The sequence below is a fragment of the Mytilus galloprovincialis genome, chromosome 13, assembly GCF_965363235.1.
Source record: "Mytilus galloprovincialis chromosome 13, xbMytGall1.hap1.1, whole genome shotgun sequence".
Lineage (NCBI taxonomy): Eukaryota > Metazoa > Mollusca > Bivalvia > Mytilida > Mytilidae > Mytilus > Mytilus galloprovincialis.
The window spans coordinates 31,874,892-31,893,797 of NC_134850.1; the positions used below are offsets into that span (position 1 = coordinate 31,874,892).

General features: G+C 31.2%; 1 protein-coding gene across 5 annotated transcripts in view; it reads left to right on the forward strand.

Moving 5' to 3' along the window:
• LOC143056203 (serine/threonine-protein kinase mTOR-like) overlaps positions 1 to 5,472 on the forward strand; it is a 93,739-nt gene extending 88,267 nt beyond the window's left edge. For all 5 annotated transcript variants that reach the window (XM_076229281.1, XM_076229282.1, XM_076229284.1 and 2 more), the window contains one exon: positions 664 to 5,472. In XM_076229281.1, coding sequence (XP_076085396.1) covers positions 664 to 1,007 — 344 coding nt within the window. In that variant the 3' untranslated portion in view covers positions 1,008 to 5,472. The remainder of the gene's footprint in view (positions 1 to 663) is intronic.
• Positions 5,473 to 18,906: the final 13,434 nt, after the last annotated feature.

An 18,906-nucleotide genomic window follows, 5' to 3' on the forward strand; every position in this document is an offset into this window, starting at 1 on the left:
ATGTTAAAAATTTGAGTTTTTTTTTTGTCTTGATAAGTCTAAATAAAATTTGTATATTGTGTCATCGCAAAATTTGGGGTTTACCTTTACACATGAAGCCAAGAAAATTTGTACTGAATCCACAGTATAAAATTTATGCTCAACCTATAAAAATTGGCAGCCAACAAAAAATGATGAATCAACGGTTTAACAAGATTTAGATATAAGATGAGACAACTCCATCCAAGTCACAATATGAATAAGTAAACCATTATAGGTCAAAGAACGGTCTTCAACACAGAGCTTTGGCTCACACCAAACAGTAAGCTATAAAATAAGGCCCCAAAAATGACTAGTGTAATACCATTCAAACATGAAAACCAAAGGTCTAATCTATATAAATAACAAAAAAATCACTTATGAACCCGACATCAACAAACGACAACTACTGAACATCAGGTTCCTGACTTAAGACAGGTGCAAATAAATGCAGCAGGTTTAAATGTTTTAAAAGGTACCAATATTCTTAGTTTATTATCATTGTACAGTTATTCATAGAAAGAGAACATTGAATTGTAAAACCATGAATAAGTTTTAATATTTTTTCAATCTGTTGGAAATCTACGATAATGAAAACACAAGCTAGTCAAGTCCTTCCCATATTGTTTCTTTTTTAAATTTCAGCAACAACTAAAACAAAACCAAAGGCCAATAGGTCTGGTTCCTACAGTGGAAGTCAGGAACAGGCAGATATTCTTGAAACTGTAGACATTGGACAAGCAGGAACAGCAAAGAAGTCGGTACCAGTTGCAACAGGAAATGCACCAGGTGGAGACAACTCCACATCCGAAGTTTTAAACAAGAAGGCTGTGCAGATTGTACAAAGAGTTAGGGATAAACTGACAGGAAAGGACTTTCCCACCGAAGAATCAATTGATGTGTCCACTCAAGTGGAACTTTTAATAAAACAAGCTACGTCTCATGAAAATTTATGTCAGTGTTACATAGGATGGTGTCCATTCTGGTGATTTTTTTTTAAATATTGTCACAATAAAGTCATGATATATATATTGTCTAAAGCTTTTAAATACACAATATTAGGTGATGTCAGAAAAAGATCAACATTTTTTGAAACTGAGTTCACAAAGCCTTTAAACAGTTTCATTCATATAATAAATATTAAAGTTTTTTTTTAGCATTGATCTTATATTGATATTATACTGCTGCTAAAAATGGCTACATTAATAGCCATTAAAATAGTGACACAACATTTAAAATCATTTCTGGTCCTAAATGAGCCCCTTATGAAATTTAGAGGTTTGGCATAAAATAAACACAATGTACATAATTGTGCTTTGTTACTATATTTAGAATTAGACAATAGGCTGTGTTTCAGTTGCTGTATGAAGTAGCCCAAACTGTATGATAATATTGTAGTGATGCAAATCTTTTAAATGGTGTAAAGTTGTTTATGTCTTTAACATGCCAGTAATATTTGCCACTGGATGATTTGTAATTTATAGTGTTAAGTGTAAATAAATGTGATAAAAACACTTAAAAAAATTGACAGGAATCATTATTAATATATATCTTGTCACATGTATTTGTGTAATATAATGCAAAATTGTGCTCTTTTGGAAAGGGGAGGGCTATGTTGGCCAAGTGGTGGGAGTAGTCTAAATACTGTATCACTATCCTGTCAACAGATTTGAATTTATATTCCTGCACATGACAGGTGTGTTCGACTCCAATCTGAATTGAGCAGGATTGTCGGTTTTCTTGCAAAAGGATGTGATTCTCTCTGGGAACTCTGGCTTTCTCCACCATTAGAAATTGAAGGCTACCTCATAGCCCAATAGTTTTTGAATTGGCATTCAACACCAATCAATAAATCTTTTGGATATTGTTTTATGATCCATTACAAAAAAGTAATCACCAGAATTGTAGATAAAATTTCTATTATTTGGACTGATGAATATTTTCAAAATTTGTATTTTAAATCTTCTAGTACTGTATTTAGATTTTAGATTTATAGTTTATGATATCTACATGTATAATGCTAAAATAACGAGGTCCAATTTATCAACCGGCATCGGGTAAAAACGACAAATCAAAGAATTCAACTTTATATATAGCTAATATAGGACAATGGTGTAGATTAAAAATTACACCACTCCAGACCCTTTTGTTTTCTACATAATTAATATTGCCAATAATTAACAAGTTCCGGGTAGAATCCAATACCAATACCAATAGTATATTCACCTGTTACCTATTACCTTATCTGTACGTTCTGCATCTGTCAGGCGCACCACCAAACGGTGTATTTGATTTTGCTATATACACGGGTCATAATCACAGGGTCGACACAACTAAATTCAATCATTGTCAAATTGTTCCCTATTGTAGTTTTTTAATTATTAAGACTTTCTAAGATAACAATACGAATAGTGAAAATTTTGACTTTAAAAAAGGCGTATAGGTACAGTTTTCAATTTGTTAGCGGGCATGACGTAAAACAGCGAATCGAAGAATTCAACTTTCTTGGACAATGCTGTTGATTAAAAAATACTCAATTCCAGGACCTGAATATTACCAATAATTGAAGAGTTCCAGGTCGACGGGTTCAAACAGAAAGATTTGAAAGCAGAGACAACTGTGTATCTTATAATCGGCACGACTTTATCAGATGACAATACCAATACTAAAATAAGGCTTACGCATAGTTATATACTTTAATTCAGTCACGGACCCGCGATATCACGGGTGTGTTCTAGTATATTAAATATTATCATATGGGTAAAGCTATCCTTTTATAAGAATATAAGATTTTTATCAAAAGTTTTCTCATACGATTTTGATGACTGAAAATAAGAATTTTGGCTGTTGCAATAACAAATTTATTTTCCTGGTTATATGCATTGTTGAATTGACAAAAAAAACAGTTCATTCTTACTGTTATTTGATTATATGGCATAATTTTGATGTACAATGTTTGAATTCTTAGTGAAGTTCCCCAATATTTCTACTGTCAATCATAGTGCAATGATTTCATAGAATAGCAAAGTCAAATTCAGTATGAATTTCTAACTAGAATGAATACTGGTACAAAATCTTAAAATTTTAAGATCTTTAAAAAAGAACACTTTGCTTTTGTACATTTTTTACTATGTTCAACTCAAAAGAACACCATAATGTCAAGATCAAAGATTTTAGAAGATGAAATCTTCTATTCTATCATTTCTTGTTTTTTATATAGATTAGAAAATGTTTTTGTTTTTTGTCGAGCCTGCAACTTTTGTTGCAGAAAGCTCGACATAGGGATAGTGATCCGGCGGCGGCTACGGCGGCGGTGGCGGCGGTGTTAGCTAACTTCTTAAAAGCTTTATATTTTAGAAGGTGGAAGACCTGGATGCTTCATACTTTGTATATAGATGCCTCATGTTATGAAGTTTCCGTCAGTCACATGTCCAATGTCATTGACCTCATTTTCATGGTTCAGTGACCACTTGAAAAAAAAGTTCAAATTTTTTGTAATGTTGAATTCTCTCTTATTATAAGTAATAGGATAACTATATTTGATATGTGCGTACCTTGCAAGGTCCTCATGTCTGTCAGATAGTTTTCACTTGACCTCGACCTCATTTCATGGATCAGTGAACAAGGTTAAGTTTTGGTGGTCAAGTCCATATCTCAGATACTATAAGCAATAGGGCTAGTATATTCAGTGAATGGAAGGACTGTAAGGTGTACATGTCCAACTGGCAGGTGTCATCTGACCTTGACCTCATTTTCATGGTTCGGTGGTTATAGTTAAATTTTTGTGTTTTGGTCTGTTTTTCTCATACCATATGCAATAGGTCTACTATATTTGTTGTATGGAACGATTGTAAGGTGTACATGTCTAGCGGGCAGATGTCATGTGACCTTGACCTCATTTTCATGGTTCAGTGGTCAAAGTTAAATTTTTGTGTTTTGGTCTGTTTTTCTCATACTATATGCAATAGGTCTACTATATTTGTTGTATGGAACGATTGTAAGGTGTACATGTCTAACGGGCAGACGTCATGTGACCTTGACCGCATTTTCATGGTTCAGTGGTCAAAGTTAAGTTTTTGAGTTTTGGTCTTTTTATCTAATACTATATGCCATAGGTCAACTATATTTGGTGTATGGAAATATTTTATGATCCTTATGTCAGTCGCACAGGTTTTATTTGACCGTGACCTCATTTTCACGGTTCATTGCACAGTGTAAAGTTTTTGTGTTTTGGTCTATTTATCTTAAACTATAAGTAATAAGTCAACTATATATGTTGTATAGAAGCATTGTTAGCTGTACATGTCTGCCTGGCATGGTTCATCTGACCTTGACCTCATTTTCAAGGTTCATTGGTCTATGTTTAGTTATCTTGGTTAATCTTAAGTTTATGTGACAGTTGTTATAAAGCTTAGCTTTTTACTTAGGACTATCAACATAATATCAATGATTTGTATAGAAGGCGAGACATTTCAGCGTGTGCACTCTTGTTTATAAATTGTGACTTGGATGGAGAGTTGTATCATTGGCACTCATACCACATCTTTTTATATCTAATTAAAATTTGATCATGTCTTTTAATGTAACATGAGTATAATTATTCTGTGATTCATAATTGCATAAAGTGCTGTATTTATGTTATTGATCATGTTATGTAGTTATTGTATAGAACTTCAGGATTTTGTTTATTTGGTATGAGAGCTTTTATCATAGTTTTTTAGTGTGAATTTGTGTGTTTCATCTTGACATGCTTGTTTAGGTTAAATTTTGAAAAAAAATCTGTATTTCAGTTTCCTTTGACCTATCTAATGTATTTGAAGAATGCTAACCCTTACTTTTTATTAGCATATCTGTACTAGAGAAGAAATGAAAACCACTATTTGTCAATTGAAACATCACCAGATCAAAACAAACATAATTGTCCTTCATACTATTAAAGCTTGTTATTGTTTATAGGATTGAAACATGAACACATTTTGCTTTGCCAATAAACAGAAGATTGAATCGTTTTAATGTAATTGTATGATATAGGATGACGTTTCAAGTTTTAGTGGTATACAAATAAAAGTTTACAATGTAAATAGAAATTTAGAAAGTCAAATGGTTTTTTTATCATAATTTGATAATGATTATTATTATTTTGTACTTTTGCTGGTGATGAAAGATTTTACCTTCTGATCTCTACCCAAAACATAAAAGGAGCCTTCAAAAGTGGTAAGACAAAAAAAATCTATTATCTTTACTTTTACTGTAGTTAGGGAGCAAAACTAAGTGCTCTATCATTTGAAATTTTTTTTCACTTTTTGTGTCTCACACTTTTGAAGTAATAATTATTATGATTATATTATATTTGCCTGTTAACATTCATATATTTATATATTTAAGAGCATTGATGAATTATTGTTAAATAAAACTTGTTTATGAATAAAAGTATGAATTAAAACTTTTAAGTAATTTCAGAATTAGTTTTATTTCTCAAAAACATATGAATGTGAGTCATTAATGTTTTTTAAAATTGATTTGATTTAGTCAGTTGAAATGGTTTTGCAGTCATTTAAATGTACGATTCCTCTTATGCAAGTAAATACTCCAAAAAATGACAAATATATTATAAAAAAAGAAGATGTGGTATAATTGCCAATGAGACAACTCTCCACAAGAGACCAAATGACACAGAAATTAACAACTATAGGTCACTGTATGGCCTTCAACAATGAGCAAAGCTCATACCACATAGTCAGCTATAAAAGGCCCTGAAATGATGATGTAAAACCATTCAAATGAGAAAACAAACGGCCTTATTTATGTACAAAAAATGAAAAAAAGTTCAACTATCTCCTAAAAGAGCAAAAATTAATAAAAATAAAAAACATGACCACATGCAAACCTTCAATATATGTACAAACAGACTTCAAAGTGAAAACATCCTAGGATTCAAACTGTAGCAGGAGTTATGAGAATAACTATGTACCCAAAATGGGACGAACAGGGGTAAAACAATACACACTCAACTTTTAGTTGCTGGTGCATAAGGAGGCATAAAAATAGTGCCTTTTTTCTGAACACACCATAGCAGACAAATCCATGTTGAGCTTTATATTATGGTTATGGTTAAGCTTTTAAGTAGTCTCAGCAAAATAAATACATAGTAAATATAAAACCACCTTTAGTAGTGCTGGCCTCGAGTGCCGATTCAAACCCTCCTGGGTCAAACCAAGGACTGAAAATTGGTACTGGCTGCATCTTCACTTAGCACAAGTATTTAGGAGTAAGAACAAAGATTGGTCAGCCTTCAGTAAGAATAATGTTTTAGTTTAAACAATATTTTATTCAAATAAATTGAATTGGATTGGGCAACAGGCATAGCCTATGTAAGCCCTCTCCACAAAACAAGGTACAATATATTACATTCAAACAAAGCAAAACATACACAAACATAGAGACAAAACAGAATTAATTTTTCAAAAATACCTCTTAGCTGACTGGAATGATATTTCAAATAGTTAACTCAGATCAAAAGTATGACTATTTTAGAATAATGTTTCTGGGTAGGTTGGCATTTCAAAAGGCTTCCTATAGACTGATACAAAGTGTGTCAGTCTTGTAAAAAGCAGAGTGCATATTCAAATCAAATTATCATGATCATGTCCTGATTATTTGCCAACGGAATTTAACTACCATGCGTCCATCCTATAAAACAATATTTCTGAGATACAGACATTGAGATCTAAAAGAATAAAAAACTGAAGACTTTGGAAAGAAAATAAGGTCAGGTCCGATGTTATGCATGTATATACTTCTATAAACAAATGCACATATTACTATTGATGACCTGTTCTGCTTGTTGTAATTGCTACAGTGAACCATTAACCTATGTGCTCCCATGCTCAACTTTTTGTATTTTAAAATAAAACTTTGCATCTGTGGGGGCACCATTTGTGTCTCCTAGGTACAATAATATATCAAAGAAAGTATCACATTGATTTTGTTATAATACAGATTCTTCAGAATGGAATGTGGGGGCACCACCTTGTCTATGGGTAGTTATAAGATATGAAAGATCACAATGCTTCTCTATATACAACAAAACATTAATTATTCGGATTTCAACCCACACACAAGTCTGTATTCTTACTCCTACATACTGTACTTGTGCTTTTCATAGCAATAATAATTCATAATTTTAGTTTTGATGTGATTATATCACTAATAAAACTAAACCCCCCATGCACTGTTTGGTATTGATTATTGTTTGTTTCTACCATATTAACCTGTCAACAATGAGGTTGTGGGTTGTAATCCCACACCCTGCAAGTGAACTTGACACCAATCTTAATTGACTTGGAGTTGGACTGAAAATTTTCCAATTCAGGTTGGTACTTCTCTCAGGGCACTCAGGCTTCCACTTATAGGTTAGACAATACTTGGTCATGTTTTATGAAGATTTAAGCCCAAGGCGAAGCCGAGGGCTTAAATCTTCATAAAACATGACCAAGTATTGTCTGACCAATTTAGAACATATTCACACTTTCGAGTGACCTTACAAAATTAGCCTTTCCCATTGTAATATTCAAACCTTAAAAAGAGTTCACATTTTATAATGAACCAAAACATAGGTAATCATCATTTCAATGGATGGAATGAAATAGCACTGACATAGTTTGTGAGGACCGAACGGATAAATTGTTTTTCTTTTTCTTCTGCTTCAGGTAAAATTTAATACTAATATATCTTGAGATTTTTTTATTTTAAAAAGCAACAGAATGTTATATTAATCCCCTTTTTGAAATTTGTTTTTTTTTATAAATATAAAACTCTGTATAAGCATTTAAATTCAGACCGTTCAACGTTAAATGCTTACTTTTTTATTGATAACTTTATATGTATTGTGTTCACCGTAAAAAAATCCTTTGCTTTATATATTAGCAGCCAGAAATTGTTTTCTTGAAAGAAAAAAAATCCCTCAAATGCCCGGTTTATAATAAATAAATATTATTTTACTTACATCCTTACCCCCATTGTTTTTGTTTATTCTATATATGTGTACCATTAGAACATTTATGAAAATGTGCAAAATTCAAAATAATTTATTTTAATCTTTGCTCTTTCATCTTTAATCAGTAGGCTCTTTTCCAAGGGAAAATGCCTCAGGTGATTGTACACTTCATTATTGCAGTTATTAAGAGTTCACTTTCATAATTAACTGACAATGAAAAGTCATTCATGTATAGCATTTCATAGTGCATGGAAAACCATGTACTATGAAAATTAGAGGGTGAAAAACTGACTTTTCATTGGACGAGAAGGGGTGAGTATGTTCTAAAGCCATATAAAACTGACCACCAGGTCATTTCATAATGCAATAGTATTGAAAGTGGCATTACACACCAATCAATTAATCAATCTTATTGAGTAAAGGAAATTGAATAGCACTTTATAATAGAATTTCATACATAGAGTATCATTTTATTGGAGAAGAAAAAAAACCAAATCATATCCAAGGTGGGGATCATTTGTCAAATTATCCTTGCTTCACATCATCTAGTATTAAACCAGGAACCCAGACATTAAAAACAGACTAGCTCATTTAAAACAGGTAAATTTGTCATGAAATGGATTATTCCTGATATAGGCTGGTCCATTTTTTAAATGGTGTCAGCAGGTATGTCCAATTCAGAATGGTTAATTCCACTATAGCTAAGTCCATTTTAAACATAGGTGAATAGGGATTGTGAATATTGTTCCGAAGATGAATAAAGATTTGAATAATAATCATCCTTCACTCAGTAACACTGATACATGAAGATTCAAATTTTGATTTACTGAACATTAAATCCCTGATGAGTAAATTTCATTTTTCATGTGTAAGATGATATTGGACTAATCTATATATCTTGAAGTGTGTTCACCAGTGAATAATGTTCTTGGTCATTGATCAAGATGAGTGTAGTTATGTGTTCAGGAATATAACTGAACTATAAATACATACAAAATGGAAAAGTTGTGTATTCCAATCAGGTATAAACACTGACTTCTAAAGAACCATTGTGTTAAGGTTTTTAAGGGAGGGGCTTTTAAAATTATGGAAGTCATCTTTATTCTTTAACTTGATTATTTTGACTTCTAAATTGCAATTAAGTTACAATAATTTTAATTTTTAAGTTCGACAGAATCAGCAACTTGCACTTCAAGACAATTTCATAGATGGCCATATACATTGTGTTTTGCCTCTCTTTAAAGTAAATATATTAAGTTATTCAGTATAAACCAAGAATAAGAAGTAATTGTTTTTTTAATTTGGGACAATTTTTCTCACAATGGATAATGTGACTTTTCTTATAAAATTTCTACCATAAGCCAGCTTATTTATATCTAGTAAAGAAAAGTGATTGGCATTGTTTATAATAGAATAGAATACAAATTAGTCTATCATTTTATTGGGAAAGGATAACTCAACATATTCAAGACTGGGATCCTGTTTCAAATTATCCATGCTTCACATGTATGGGTAACTGTCCAGTTGTCAGCCGGAACCAGGCAATAATGTCAGACTAGATATAGGAAGATGTGGTGTGAGTGCCAATGAGAAAACTCTCCATACAAATAACAATATATAGAAGTAAACCATTATAGGTCAATATACAGCCTTCAACACGGAGCTTTGGCTCACACTGAACAACAAGCTATAAAGGGCCACAAAATTACTAGTGTAAAACCCATTTAAAACTAGGTAAATTTGTCATGAAATGGACATCCTGATATAGTCCGGTCCATTTTTTTAATGGTATTAGCAGATATGTCCATTTCAGAATAGAATGGTTTATCCCACTATAGCCAAGTCTAGGTATGTATATTCATTGGACGAGAAGGGGTGAGTATGTTCTAATGAAATTTAGAACATACTCACCCCTTCTCGTCCAATGAAAAGTCAGTTTTTCACCCTCTAATTTTCATAGTACATGGTTTTCCATGCACTATGAAATGCTATACATGAATGACTTTTCATTGTCAGTTAATTATGAAAGTGAACTCTTAATAACTGCACTAATGAAGTGTACAATCACCTGAGGCATTTTCCCTTGGAAAAGAGCCTACTGATTAAAGATGAAAGAGCAAAGATTAAAATAAATTATTTTGAATTTTGCACATTTTCATAAATGTTCTAATGGTACACATATATAGAATAAACAAAAACAATGGGGGTAAGGATGTAAGTAAAATAATATTTATTTATTATAAACTGGGCATTTGAGGGATTTTTTTTTCTTTCAAGAAAACAATTTCTGGCTGCTAATATATAAAGCAAAGGATTTTTTTACGGTGAACACAATACATATAAAGTTATCAATAAAAAAGTAAGCATTTAACGTTGAACGGTCTGAATTTAAATGCTTATACAGAGTTTTATAATTATAAAAAAAAACAAATTTCAAAAAGGGGATTTATATAACATTCTGTTGCTTTTTAAAATAAAAAAATCTCAAGATATATTAGTATTAAATTTTACCTGAAGCAGAAGAAAAAGAAAAACAATTTATCCGTTCGGTCCTCACAAACTATGTCAGTGCTATTTCATTCCATCCATTGAAATGATGATTACCTATGTTTTGGTTCATTATAAAATGTGAACTCTTTTTAAGGTTTGAATATTACAATGGGAAAGGCTAATTTTGTAAGGTCACTCGAAAGTGTGAATATGTTCTAAATTGGTCAGACAATACTTGGTCATGTTTTATGAAGATTTAAGCCCTCGGCTTCGCCTTAGGCTTAAATCTTCATAAAACATGACCAAGTATTGTCTAACCTATAATTAAATCATTGATGAATATATGTCAGTTATATTTAAGATGATATATTGGACTGATCCATAAACCCTTAACTGTGTTCAATTGTGAATAGTGTTCTTGATCAAGGATCATGATGAGTGTAGTTGAGTGTTCAGGAATTAAAATAAATTGTGAATATATATAGATTTATAAAAGTTGTGTATTGGTTTACTAAATTTAAATCTGTAGTTTGAATCAGAGACATATATAATACAATTGTATTATATGGCATGTATTTGGGAGCTACCATAGGATGAAAAATTTTGTCCTGCATTTTTTTTTAGCTGTAATATCTGTCCTGCCTTTTTATTTTTCACTCTGTTCGGTCCTGGCTTTTTTTTTTTTTAGTTTATCCTGACTTTTTTTTTTTGGCAAGTGTCTCATCCTGCCTTTTTTTTTTAACTCAAAACTCCTGTCCTGCCTATTTTTTCAAACTTCATCCTAGCCTCCCCATTAAAAATCAAATGGTAGCTCCCTAATAATTGACAATTTATGTAAAAACATTCAGGGTAAACTAATTGCAAAAAATAGGACCGAATATAGTGAAAAAAAAAGGCAGGACAAAATGTCTCGTCCTAGCCCCCCTACGAGTTATATAGGAAAAATTAATATCAAAATTGATAATCAAACAAATTTTAAACCTTTTATAGCTTGCTGTATGGAATGAATTTTGCTCATTGTTGAAGGCTTCATGGTAACCTTCAGTTGCTATCATTTCTATGCCATTTGGTTGCTGGTAGAGAGCTGTCTGATAGTCAATTTAACCACACCATCTTATTTTTATTAAGTCCCTCTACAACAGAAATATTTAAGATGACAGAATTTTTATTTTCTCCACTGGTATTTGGTATTTTTTCCATGGTAACATATGAATAGACAGCAACACAAAATGGTATAAAAGCAACTATTAAATAAGTGATGGACAAGACCTTTCAGTGCATGTTGCTGTCGTGCAAATGTCTGCTTAATAATTTATACAAATCAATGTAAAAAGTATGGAAATATTTTATTGTCGTAAGTGAATCTCATACAACACATGATTTGTTCTATTGTTCAATTCAAATTTTATACAAAAAAATATTCTGTCAGCAGTCTGTTGATATGAATATACAAAAGTGGAGAAGGCTTAAAAAGTCTTAGCCTGTTATCCAATGATAGTTACAGCAGATTTCAGTCAGTATGTAGCTAATGGTAATATCTTTGGTTAGCTTGCTTGTTAGCTGAACCGTGAAGTCATTGTTAGGTAAGGTATACTACCCTCCTTTTAAAGTAGCTTAGTCCTACAAAGAGATAGATTAGTTATCTGTTGGGCTAGTCTACTATTAAAGGAGGGTAGTTTACCTAACCTAACAATGACTTCACGGTTCAGCTAACACGCAAGCTAACCAAAGATATTACCTATAGCTTCATACTCACTGAAATCTGCTGTAAATACTCTCAATATATTTCTATATTCAATATCAGCTGAAAAAAATATCAATATAAACTCCTTCCTTTCAAAAGCAATATGAAAATTTTCTTAGTAAAAAAATACACATGTCTCAATAAAATATTGTTTTTATTTTCAAAATGTCTTTATTTGTAATACTGTACAATATATGCCTTATGTTCAAATGGATTTTTTTCCAAAATTTTCTGTCGTGAGACCAAAGAAAAAAATTTCAGTCAAAATGTGTTAGACATTTTTATAATGCAAGTTATCAATATTTTTTTTAAATTATGACACAATCCAAAAATTCTCAAGCAGAACTATAGCTATAATAAATTGATAGTAAAATTAGCTCTTTAAATTAAAGATCGCTCACTTCCAAAACTTTTCTTAAAATCATCAATAATCATCTCAATAGAGTTGTTCCATCAAATGATAATTAAAATTTGTGCCTATAAGCACAGTTGACTCACAAATAAGCCTTTAAAATTTTGGAAACCATGAAGACAAATTCAAATCTACCAGCATAATTTATTTTGAGATTTTTAATGAAAATTACAGGTTTTTGCAACGTAAAAAAGAATAAATCTGTACCTAAATAGATAAATAAATACTGTACATCAAATCAAGTATCAATTGCCCTTGAAAAGCTCAGATCACTATAATGGGCCACTACATGCTTTTGTATGACCAAGGATAATTATCTTTATCAGTCGTCCCACTGTCTATATCACTCTGTTCAGCTCTTAATATTATTCCGTATCAAGTCTTTGTGACGTCAAATACTTTGACCCGGCCTTAATAACTTTGACCCGGACATATCAGCGACTATATATTGTAAAATATCAGCTGCTTGACATTATATAAAGGCTTTTTGATCTCATTCGCTACGCTCACTCGACAAAAAGCTTCATATTATGTCTCGCAGCTGATATTTTACGATATCAACATGCAGATAACCTGATAATCGGTACTTAATTTCCTAAGAATCAGTCAAAATATTAGGTAAATAAATGTCTTGTGTGACTTTTGTGTCTAAAGACAAATGTCACAACCACCCCTCAATAAGTACATGTACATTTAAATGTTGTAATATAAAAACCATATATCCACTAATTTTTTAAATATCTTTACACAATTCAATCATACATATTTTTTTTAATCTTTATTCAATCATACATATAACTTTCACTCACACACTATATACACATTCAAGATTTATGCGCTAAAATTTGTAGTATCAGAAACAAAAATGTTTCTTGAGGGTATAAAAATTTCAGCAAAAAAATAAATATTTGTTTACTCATTACAAATTTTATTTATTACACTATTAGTTATTACTTTATGATATGGTACAAAAATCAACCAAAGAAATCGATTCAGTTTGGTCAGATGACTTTTAAAATGTTTATATCATTGAAAAAGCTCAAAATTATCTCCCTTTGGTGCAAAAATGCCATTTTTTGGGCATTAAATTGAAATATCTTTTTAACTCATTGGTGACCTATATTTTTTATTAATGTTTTCAAATAAACTGTACACAAACTAAATAATTTTTAAATTTAAGTGCTTTCTGTAATTTAGTTCTTTTTTATTTCGATATTACCTCTTTTTCTCCTATTAGTTCAACAGAAAAAAGGACATCAACAAAAAAATAAATGCTTCTTTCAGAGGCATATTGTGAGCTTAAATGAACGGTTAGACCCCATTTCTTTATTTCATTTTTCTATTAAGTATATGATAAAGTTTATTTATAAAAAAATATAGCAAAATCGTATATAAAAAAAATAAATAGATTTATGCCCCCTTAAATATTTTTTTCTTACCTATATTTATATATATAAATTTGACTGCTATTTTAATTCTGAAATGTCAACCTTAACATCTATAAGAGTTACATGAACTCCTAGTAAAATAAGTGATAAAGATAAATAACAACAATACAGATCAATAAAATAATGAAAGACTCATGCGCTGACTTTGTGCAAGCACCAACCACACTAATATGAATGAACGACATTATGTAATTCTTAACAATACTATAAAATGCTCTTATAAAATATATGCATCAATTTCATTCACAATAAGTTAAATGGAATGTGTTTCTGAGAAAATAATAGTTTAAACAAAATAAAAATATATACAATATACACAGCTGAAAGATCTCAAAATCTAAATTTAAGCAGAGGAACTTATTATTGTTAAGAATTTTCATAGTCATTTTGCAATAGCCAACCGGTTTTAAAATGATAACTTAATGTAACAAGAGTGCACACACTGAAATGTCTCGCCTTCTTTACTAATCATTGATATTATGTTGATAGACCTATTTTCAAAGCTTTACTACAACTGTCACATAAACTTGACATTAACCAAGAAAATGAAACATTGATCAATGAACCATGAAAATGAGGTCAAGGTCAGATGAACCATGCCAGGCAGACATGTACAGTTAACAATTCTTCAATACAACAAATATAGTTGACTTATTGCTTATAAATTAAGAAAAACAGACCAAAACACAACAAACACTTAACACTTAGCAATGGACCGTGAAAATGAGGTCAAGGTCAAATAAAACCTGCGTAACAGACATATAGATCATAAAATATTTCCATACACCAAATATAGTTGACCTAATGCATAAAGTATTAGAAAAATAGACCAAAACTCAAAAACTTAACTTTGACCACTGAACCATGAAAATAAGGTCAAGGTCAGATGACACCTGTCAGCTAGACATGTACACTTTACAATCATTCCATACACCAAATATAGTAGACCTATTGCATATAGTATAGGAAAAACAGACCAAAACACAACCAGATGCTCCGCAGGGCGTAGCTTTATACGACCGCAGAGGTTGAACCCTGAACGGTTAGGGCAAGTATGGACACAACATTCAAGCTGGATTCAGCTCTAAATTTGGATTGTGATTAAATAGTTGACACAGCATAGGTTTCTGACACAGAATGAATGTGTTCTAATGAACTTAAAATTTTTGTTTCTCTTAGAGCAATTCACTATGCTGTTGAATATTAATCCTCTCAAAAAAATGTTTGAAGAAATTTTCTTTTTTATTTATGAAATTTCAAATGAGAAAAATTGAACCCAATTTTTTTAATCACATCCCCCTTTCCCTTATTCCAAAACTAATCTCAATTAAAATTTCTAATGGAGTTTGCAACAATAACTACTCATTTAAATACATCATAAAATATTAAGATGTAAAAAAACTGCTTGTTATCACTGAATGGTAAAGATTATTTTAATTTATCAGTTGGTAGTAAAAAGTGAATATACATTGTATATTGTATATAACAAAGATTTAAGTTGATTCTGGACAAAGAAAGATAACTCCAATTAAAAAAAAATCTTGCTATTGCACAATATTTTGCAATTAGATATTTCTTGCTTACTATTCTGGACAAAGAAAGATAACTCTAATTAAAAAAAAATTTGATATTTCACAATATTGTGCAATTAGATATTTCTTGCCATTGCGCAATACTGTGCAATTGAAAAGACTTGCTATTACACAATACTTAATATAATAATTTTAGATCCTGATTTGGACCAACTTGAAAACTGGGCCCATAATAAAAAATCTAAGTACATTTTTGGATTCAGCATATCAAAGAACTTCAAGATTTCAATTTTTGTTAAAATCAGACTAAGTTTAATTTTGGACCCTTTGGACTTTAGTGTAGACCAATTTGAAAACAGGACCAAAAATGAAGAATCTACATACACAGTTAGATTTGGAATATCAAAGAACCCCATTTATTCAATTTTTGATGAAATCAAACAAAGTTTAATTTTGGACCCCGATTTGGACCAACTTGAAAACTGGGCCAATAATCAAGAATCTAAGTACATTTTTAGATTCAGCATATCAAAGAACCTAACTGATTCATTTTTTGTCAAAATCAAACTAAGTTTAATTTTGGACCCTTTGGACCTTAATGTAGACCAATTTGAAAACGGGACCAAAAGTTAAGAATCTACATACACAGTCATGACAGTTAGATTCAGCATATCAAAGAACCCCAATTATTCAATTTTGATGAAATCAAACAAAAGTTTAATTTTGGACCCTTTGGGCCCCTTATTATGTTGGGACCAAAACTCCCAAAATCAAACCCAACCTTTCTTTTATGGTCATAAACCTTGTGTTTAAATTTCATAGATTTCTATTTACTTATACTAACGTTATGGTGCGAAAACCAAGAAAAATGCTTATTTGGGTCCCTTTTTGGCCCCTAATTCCTAAACTGTTGGGACCTAAACTCCCAAAATCAATACCAACCTTCCTTTTGTAGTCATTAACATTGTGTTTAAATTTCATTGATTTCTATTTACTTAAACTAATGTTATTGTGCGAAAACCAAGAATAATGCTTATTTGGGCCCTTTTTTGGCCCCTAATTCCTAAACTGTTGAGACCAAAACTCCCAAAATCAATCCCAACCGTTCTTTTGTGGTCATAAACCTTGTGTCAAAATTTCATAGATTTCTATTAACTTAAACTAAAGTTATAGTGCGAAAACCAAGAAAATGCTTATTTGGGCCCTTTTTGGCCCCTAATTCCTAAAATGTTGGGACCAAAACTCCCAAAATCAATACCAACCTTCCTTTTGTGGTCATAAACCTTGTGTTAAAATTTCATAGATTTCCATTCACTTTTACTAAAGTTAGAGTGCGAAAACTAAAAGTATTCGGACGCCGGACGACGACGACGACGACGACGACGCAGACGCCAACGTGATAGCAATATACGACGAAATTTTTTTCAAAATTTGCGGTCGTATAAAAACTTAACTATAACCACTGAACCATGAAAATGAGGTCAAGGTCAGATGACACCTGCAAGTTGGACATGTACACCTTACAGTCCTTCCATACGCTGAATATACTAGACCTATTGCTTATAGTATCTGAGATATGGACTTGACCACCAAAACTTAACCTTGTTCACTGATCCATGAAATGAGGTCGAGGTCAAGTGAAAACTGTATGACGGGCATGAAGACCTTGCAAGGTACGCACATACTAAATATAGTTATCCTATTACTTATAATAATAGAGAATTTAATATTATAAAAAATCTTAACTTTTTTTTCAAGTAGTCGCTGAACCATGAAAATGAGGTCAAAGACATTGGACATGTGACTGACGGAAAGTTTGTAACATGAGGCATCTATATACAAAATATGAAGCATCCAGGTCTTCTACCTTATAAAATATAAAGCTTTTAAGAAGTTAGCTAACGCTGCCGCCGGATCACTATCCCTATGTCGAGCTTTCTGCAACAAAAGTTGCAGATTCGACAAAAAAGTAGCCAGCAGAGCCCAACAAACAGGATGATATTAAAACAAGGAATTATTTGAATCTGGAATAGGCCAGCCCTATTTAGTTGGGTAAGTTTTCATCATACATTTTAATCAATTTTCCAGAATTAAAAATTATTCCAGATTCAAATAATTCCTTGTTTCAAGTGCATGAAATATTAATTCTATCAATTAACTTAAAGACGAGATAAATGAAGATTTAAGTGGAATAGAATTCATGGTTGCCACATAATGAGAATATAAAATTTAGTTTGAGGCCTGGAGAGGACTTCTGAGATCCCTCGCAACCACATTTATAACAAATTTTTATACAATGGATTTCGAAAAGGTTAAATTCGATAGAAATATAGAATATAGAATCTAACATTTTACCAAGAGAGAAAAAAGTGGGCTGGTCTCAACATGAATGTGTCTATGGAATTAGATATCCAACAGTTTAAAGTGTAGTGCTTTAATGTACCATCAGGTAACAATTTAACTATGTTTCACAGTCAAAATCCGGCACAGAGATCATAACCACTCTGTTCAATACTTTGTAACACTACACTCAATATATTAAGTGCAGTATTGCAGACCATGTATGGAACGGATATGAACTCTGTGCCCGGAGATTGTTTCACAGTGTCCTTTTGAGATCAGCAGCTTAAAAATTTGCTATGACTTATTTGACAGCATTCAGATATCAATATTTACAATTATATACATAAATATAAACAATATTTACCCTAAACATTTACAAATGTTTGAGAAGATGGCAAGTGTTAAAAACACACAACAGATTAAAACTCCATGAATTATATATTAAAAGCTACCAATTTGAAAGCACCTTTTAATTATCATGATTATGGATGTTTGAACATAAAAGTATAATGTACTCCAGAAAGGCAAGATTTTAATGCTTTTTTCAACTCTATAGTTTTAGTTGTTAGAAGTTGATTTTTTTTTTCAGAAGTTGCATAAAACTGCCAAAAGCTAAGGTTCTTTTTACAAAACATCTTTCATAAAAAATGATTGTTAATTGAACTGAAAAGGATAATGATGATAATGACTTACAAGATGTTTTTCTCATTAAGATTTTTTGTGAAACTTCTCACTAAAGGATAAAATATATACTACTACTAGTATTCATTTTCATCAATATTTTTTTTTACAATCATGTACAAACATATTACAAGAGTAACATTAGAGAAGCTTTATTAATATCAACATGATCCCATGGAATATAAAGTAATTACTTACTAAAGTTAGTTTGCCTTACACTCTTGTATACAAAACAAGGGAAG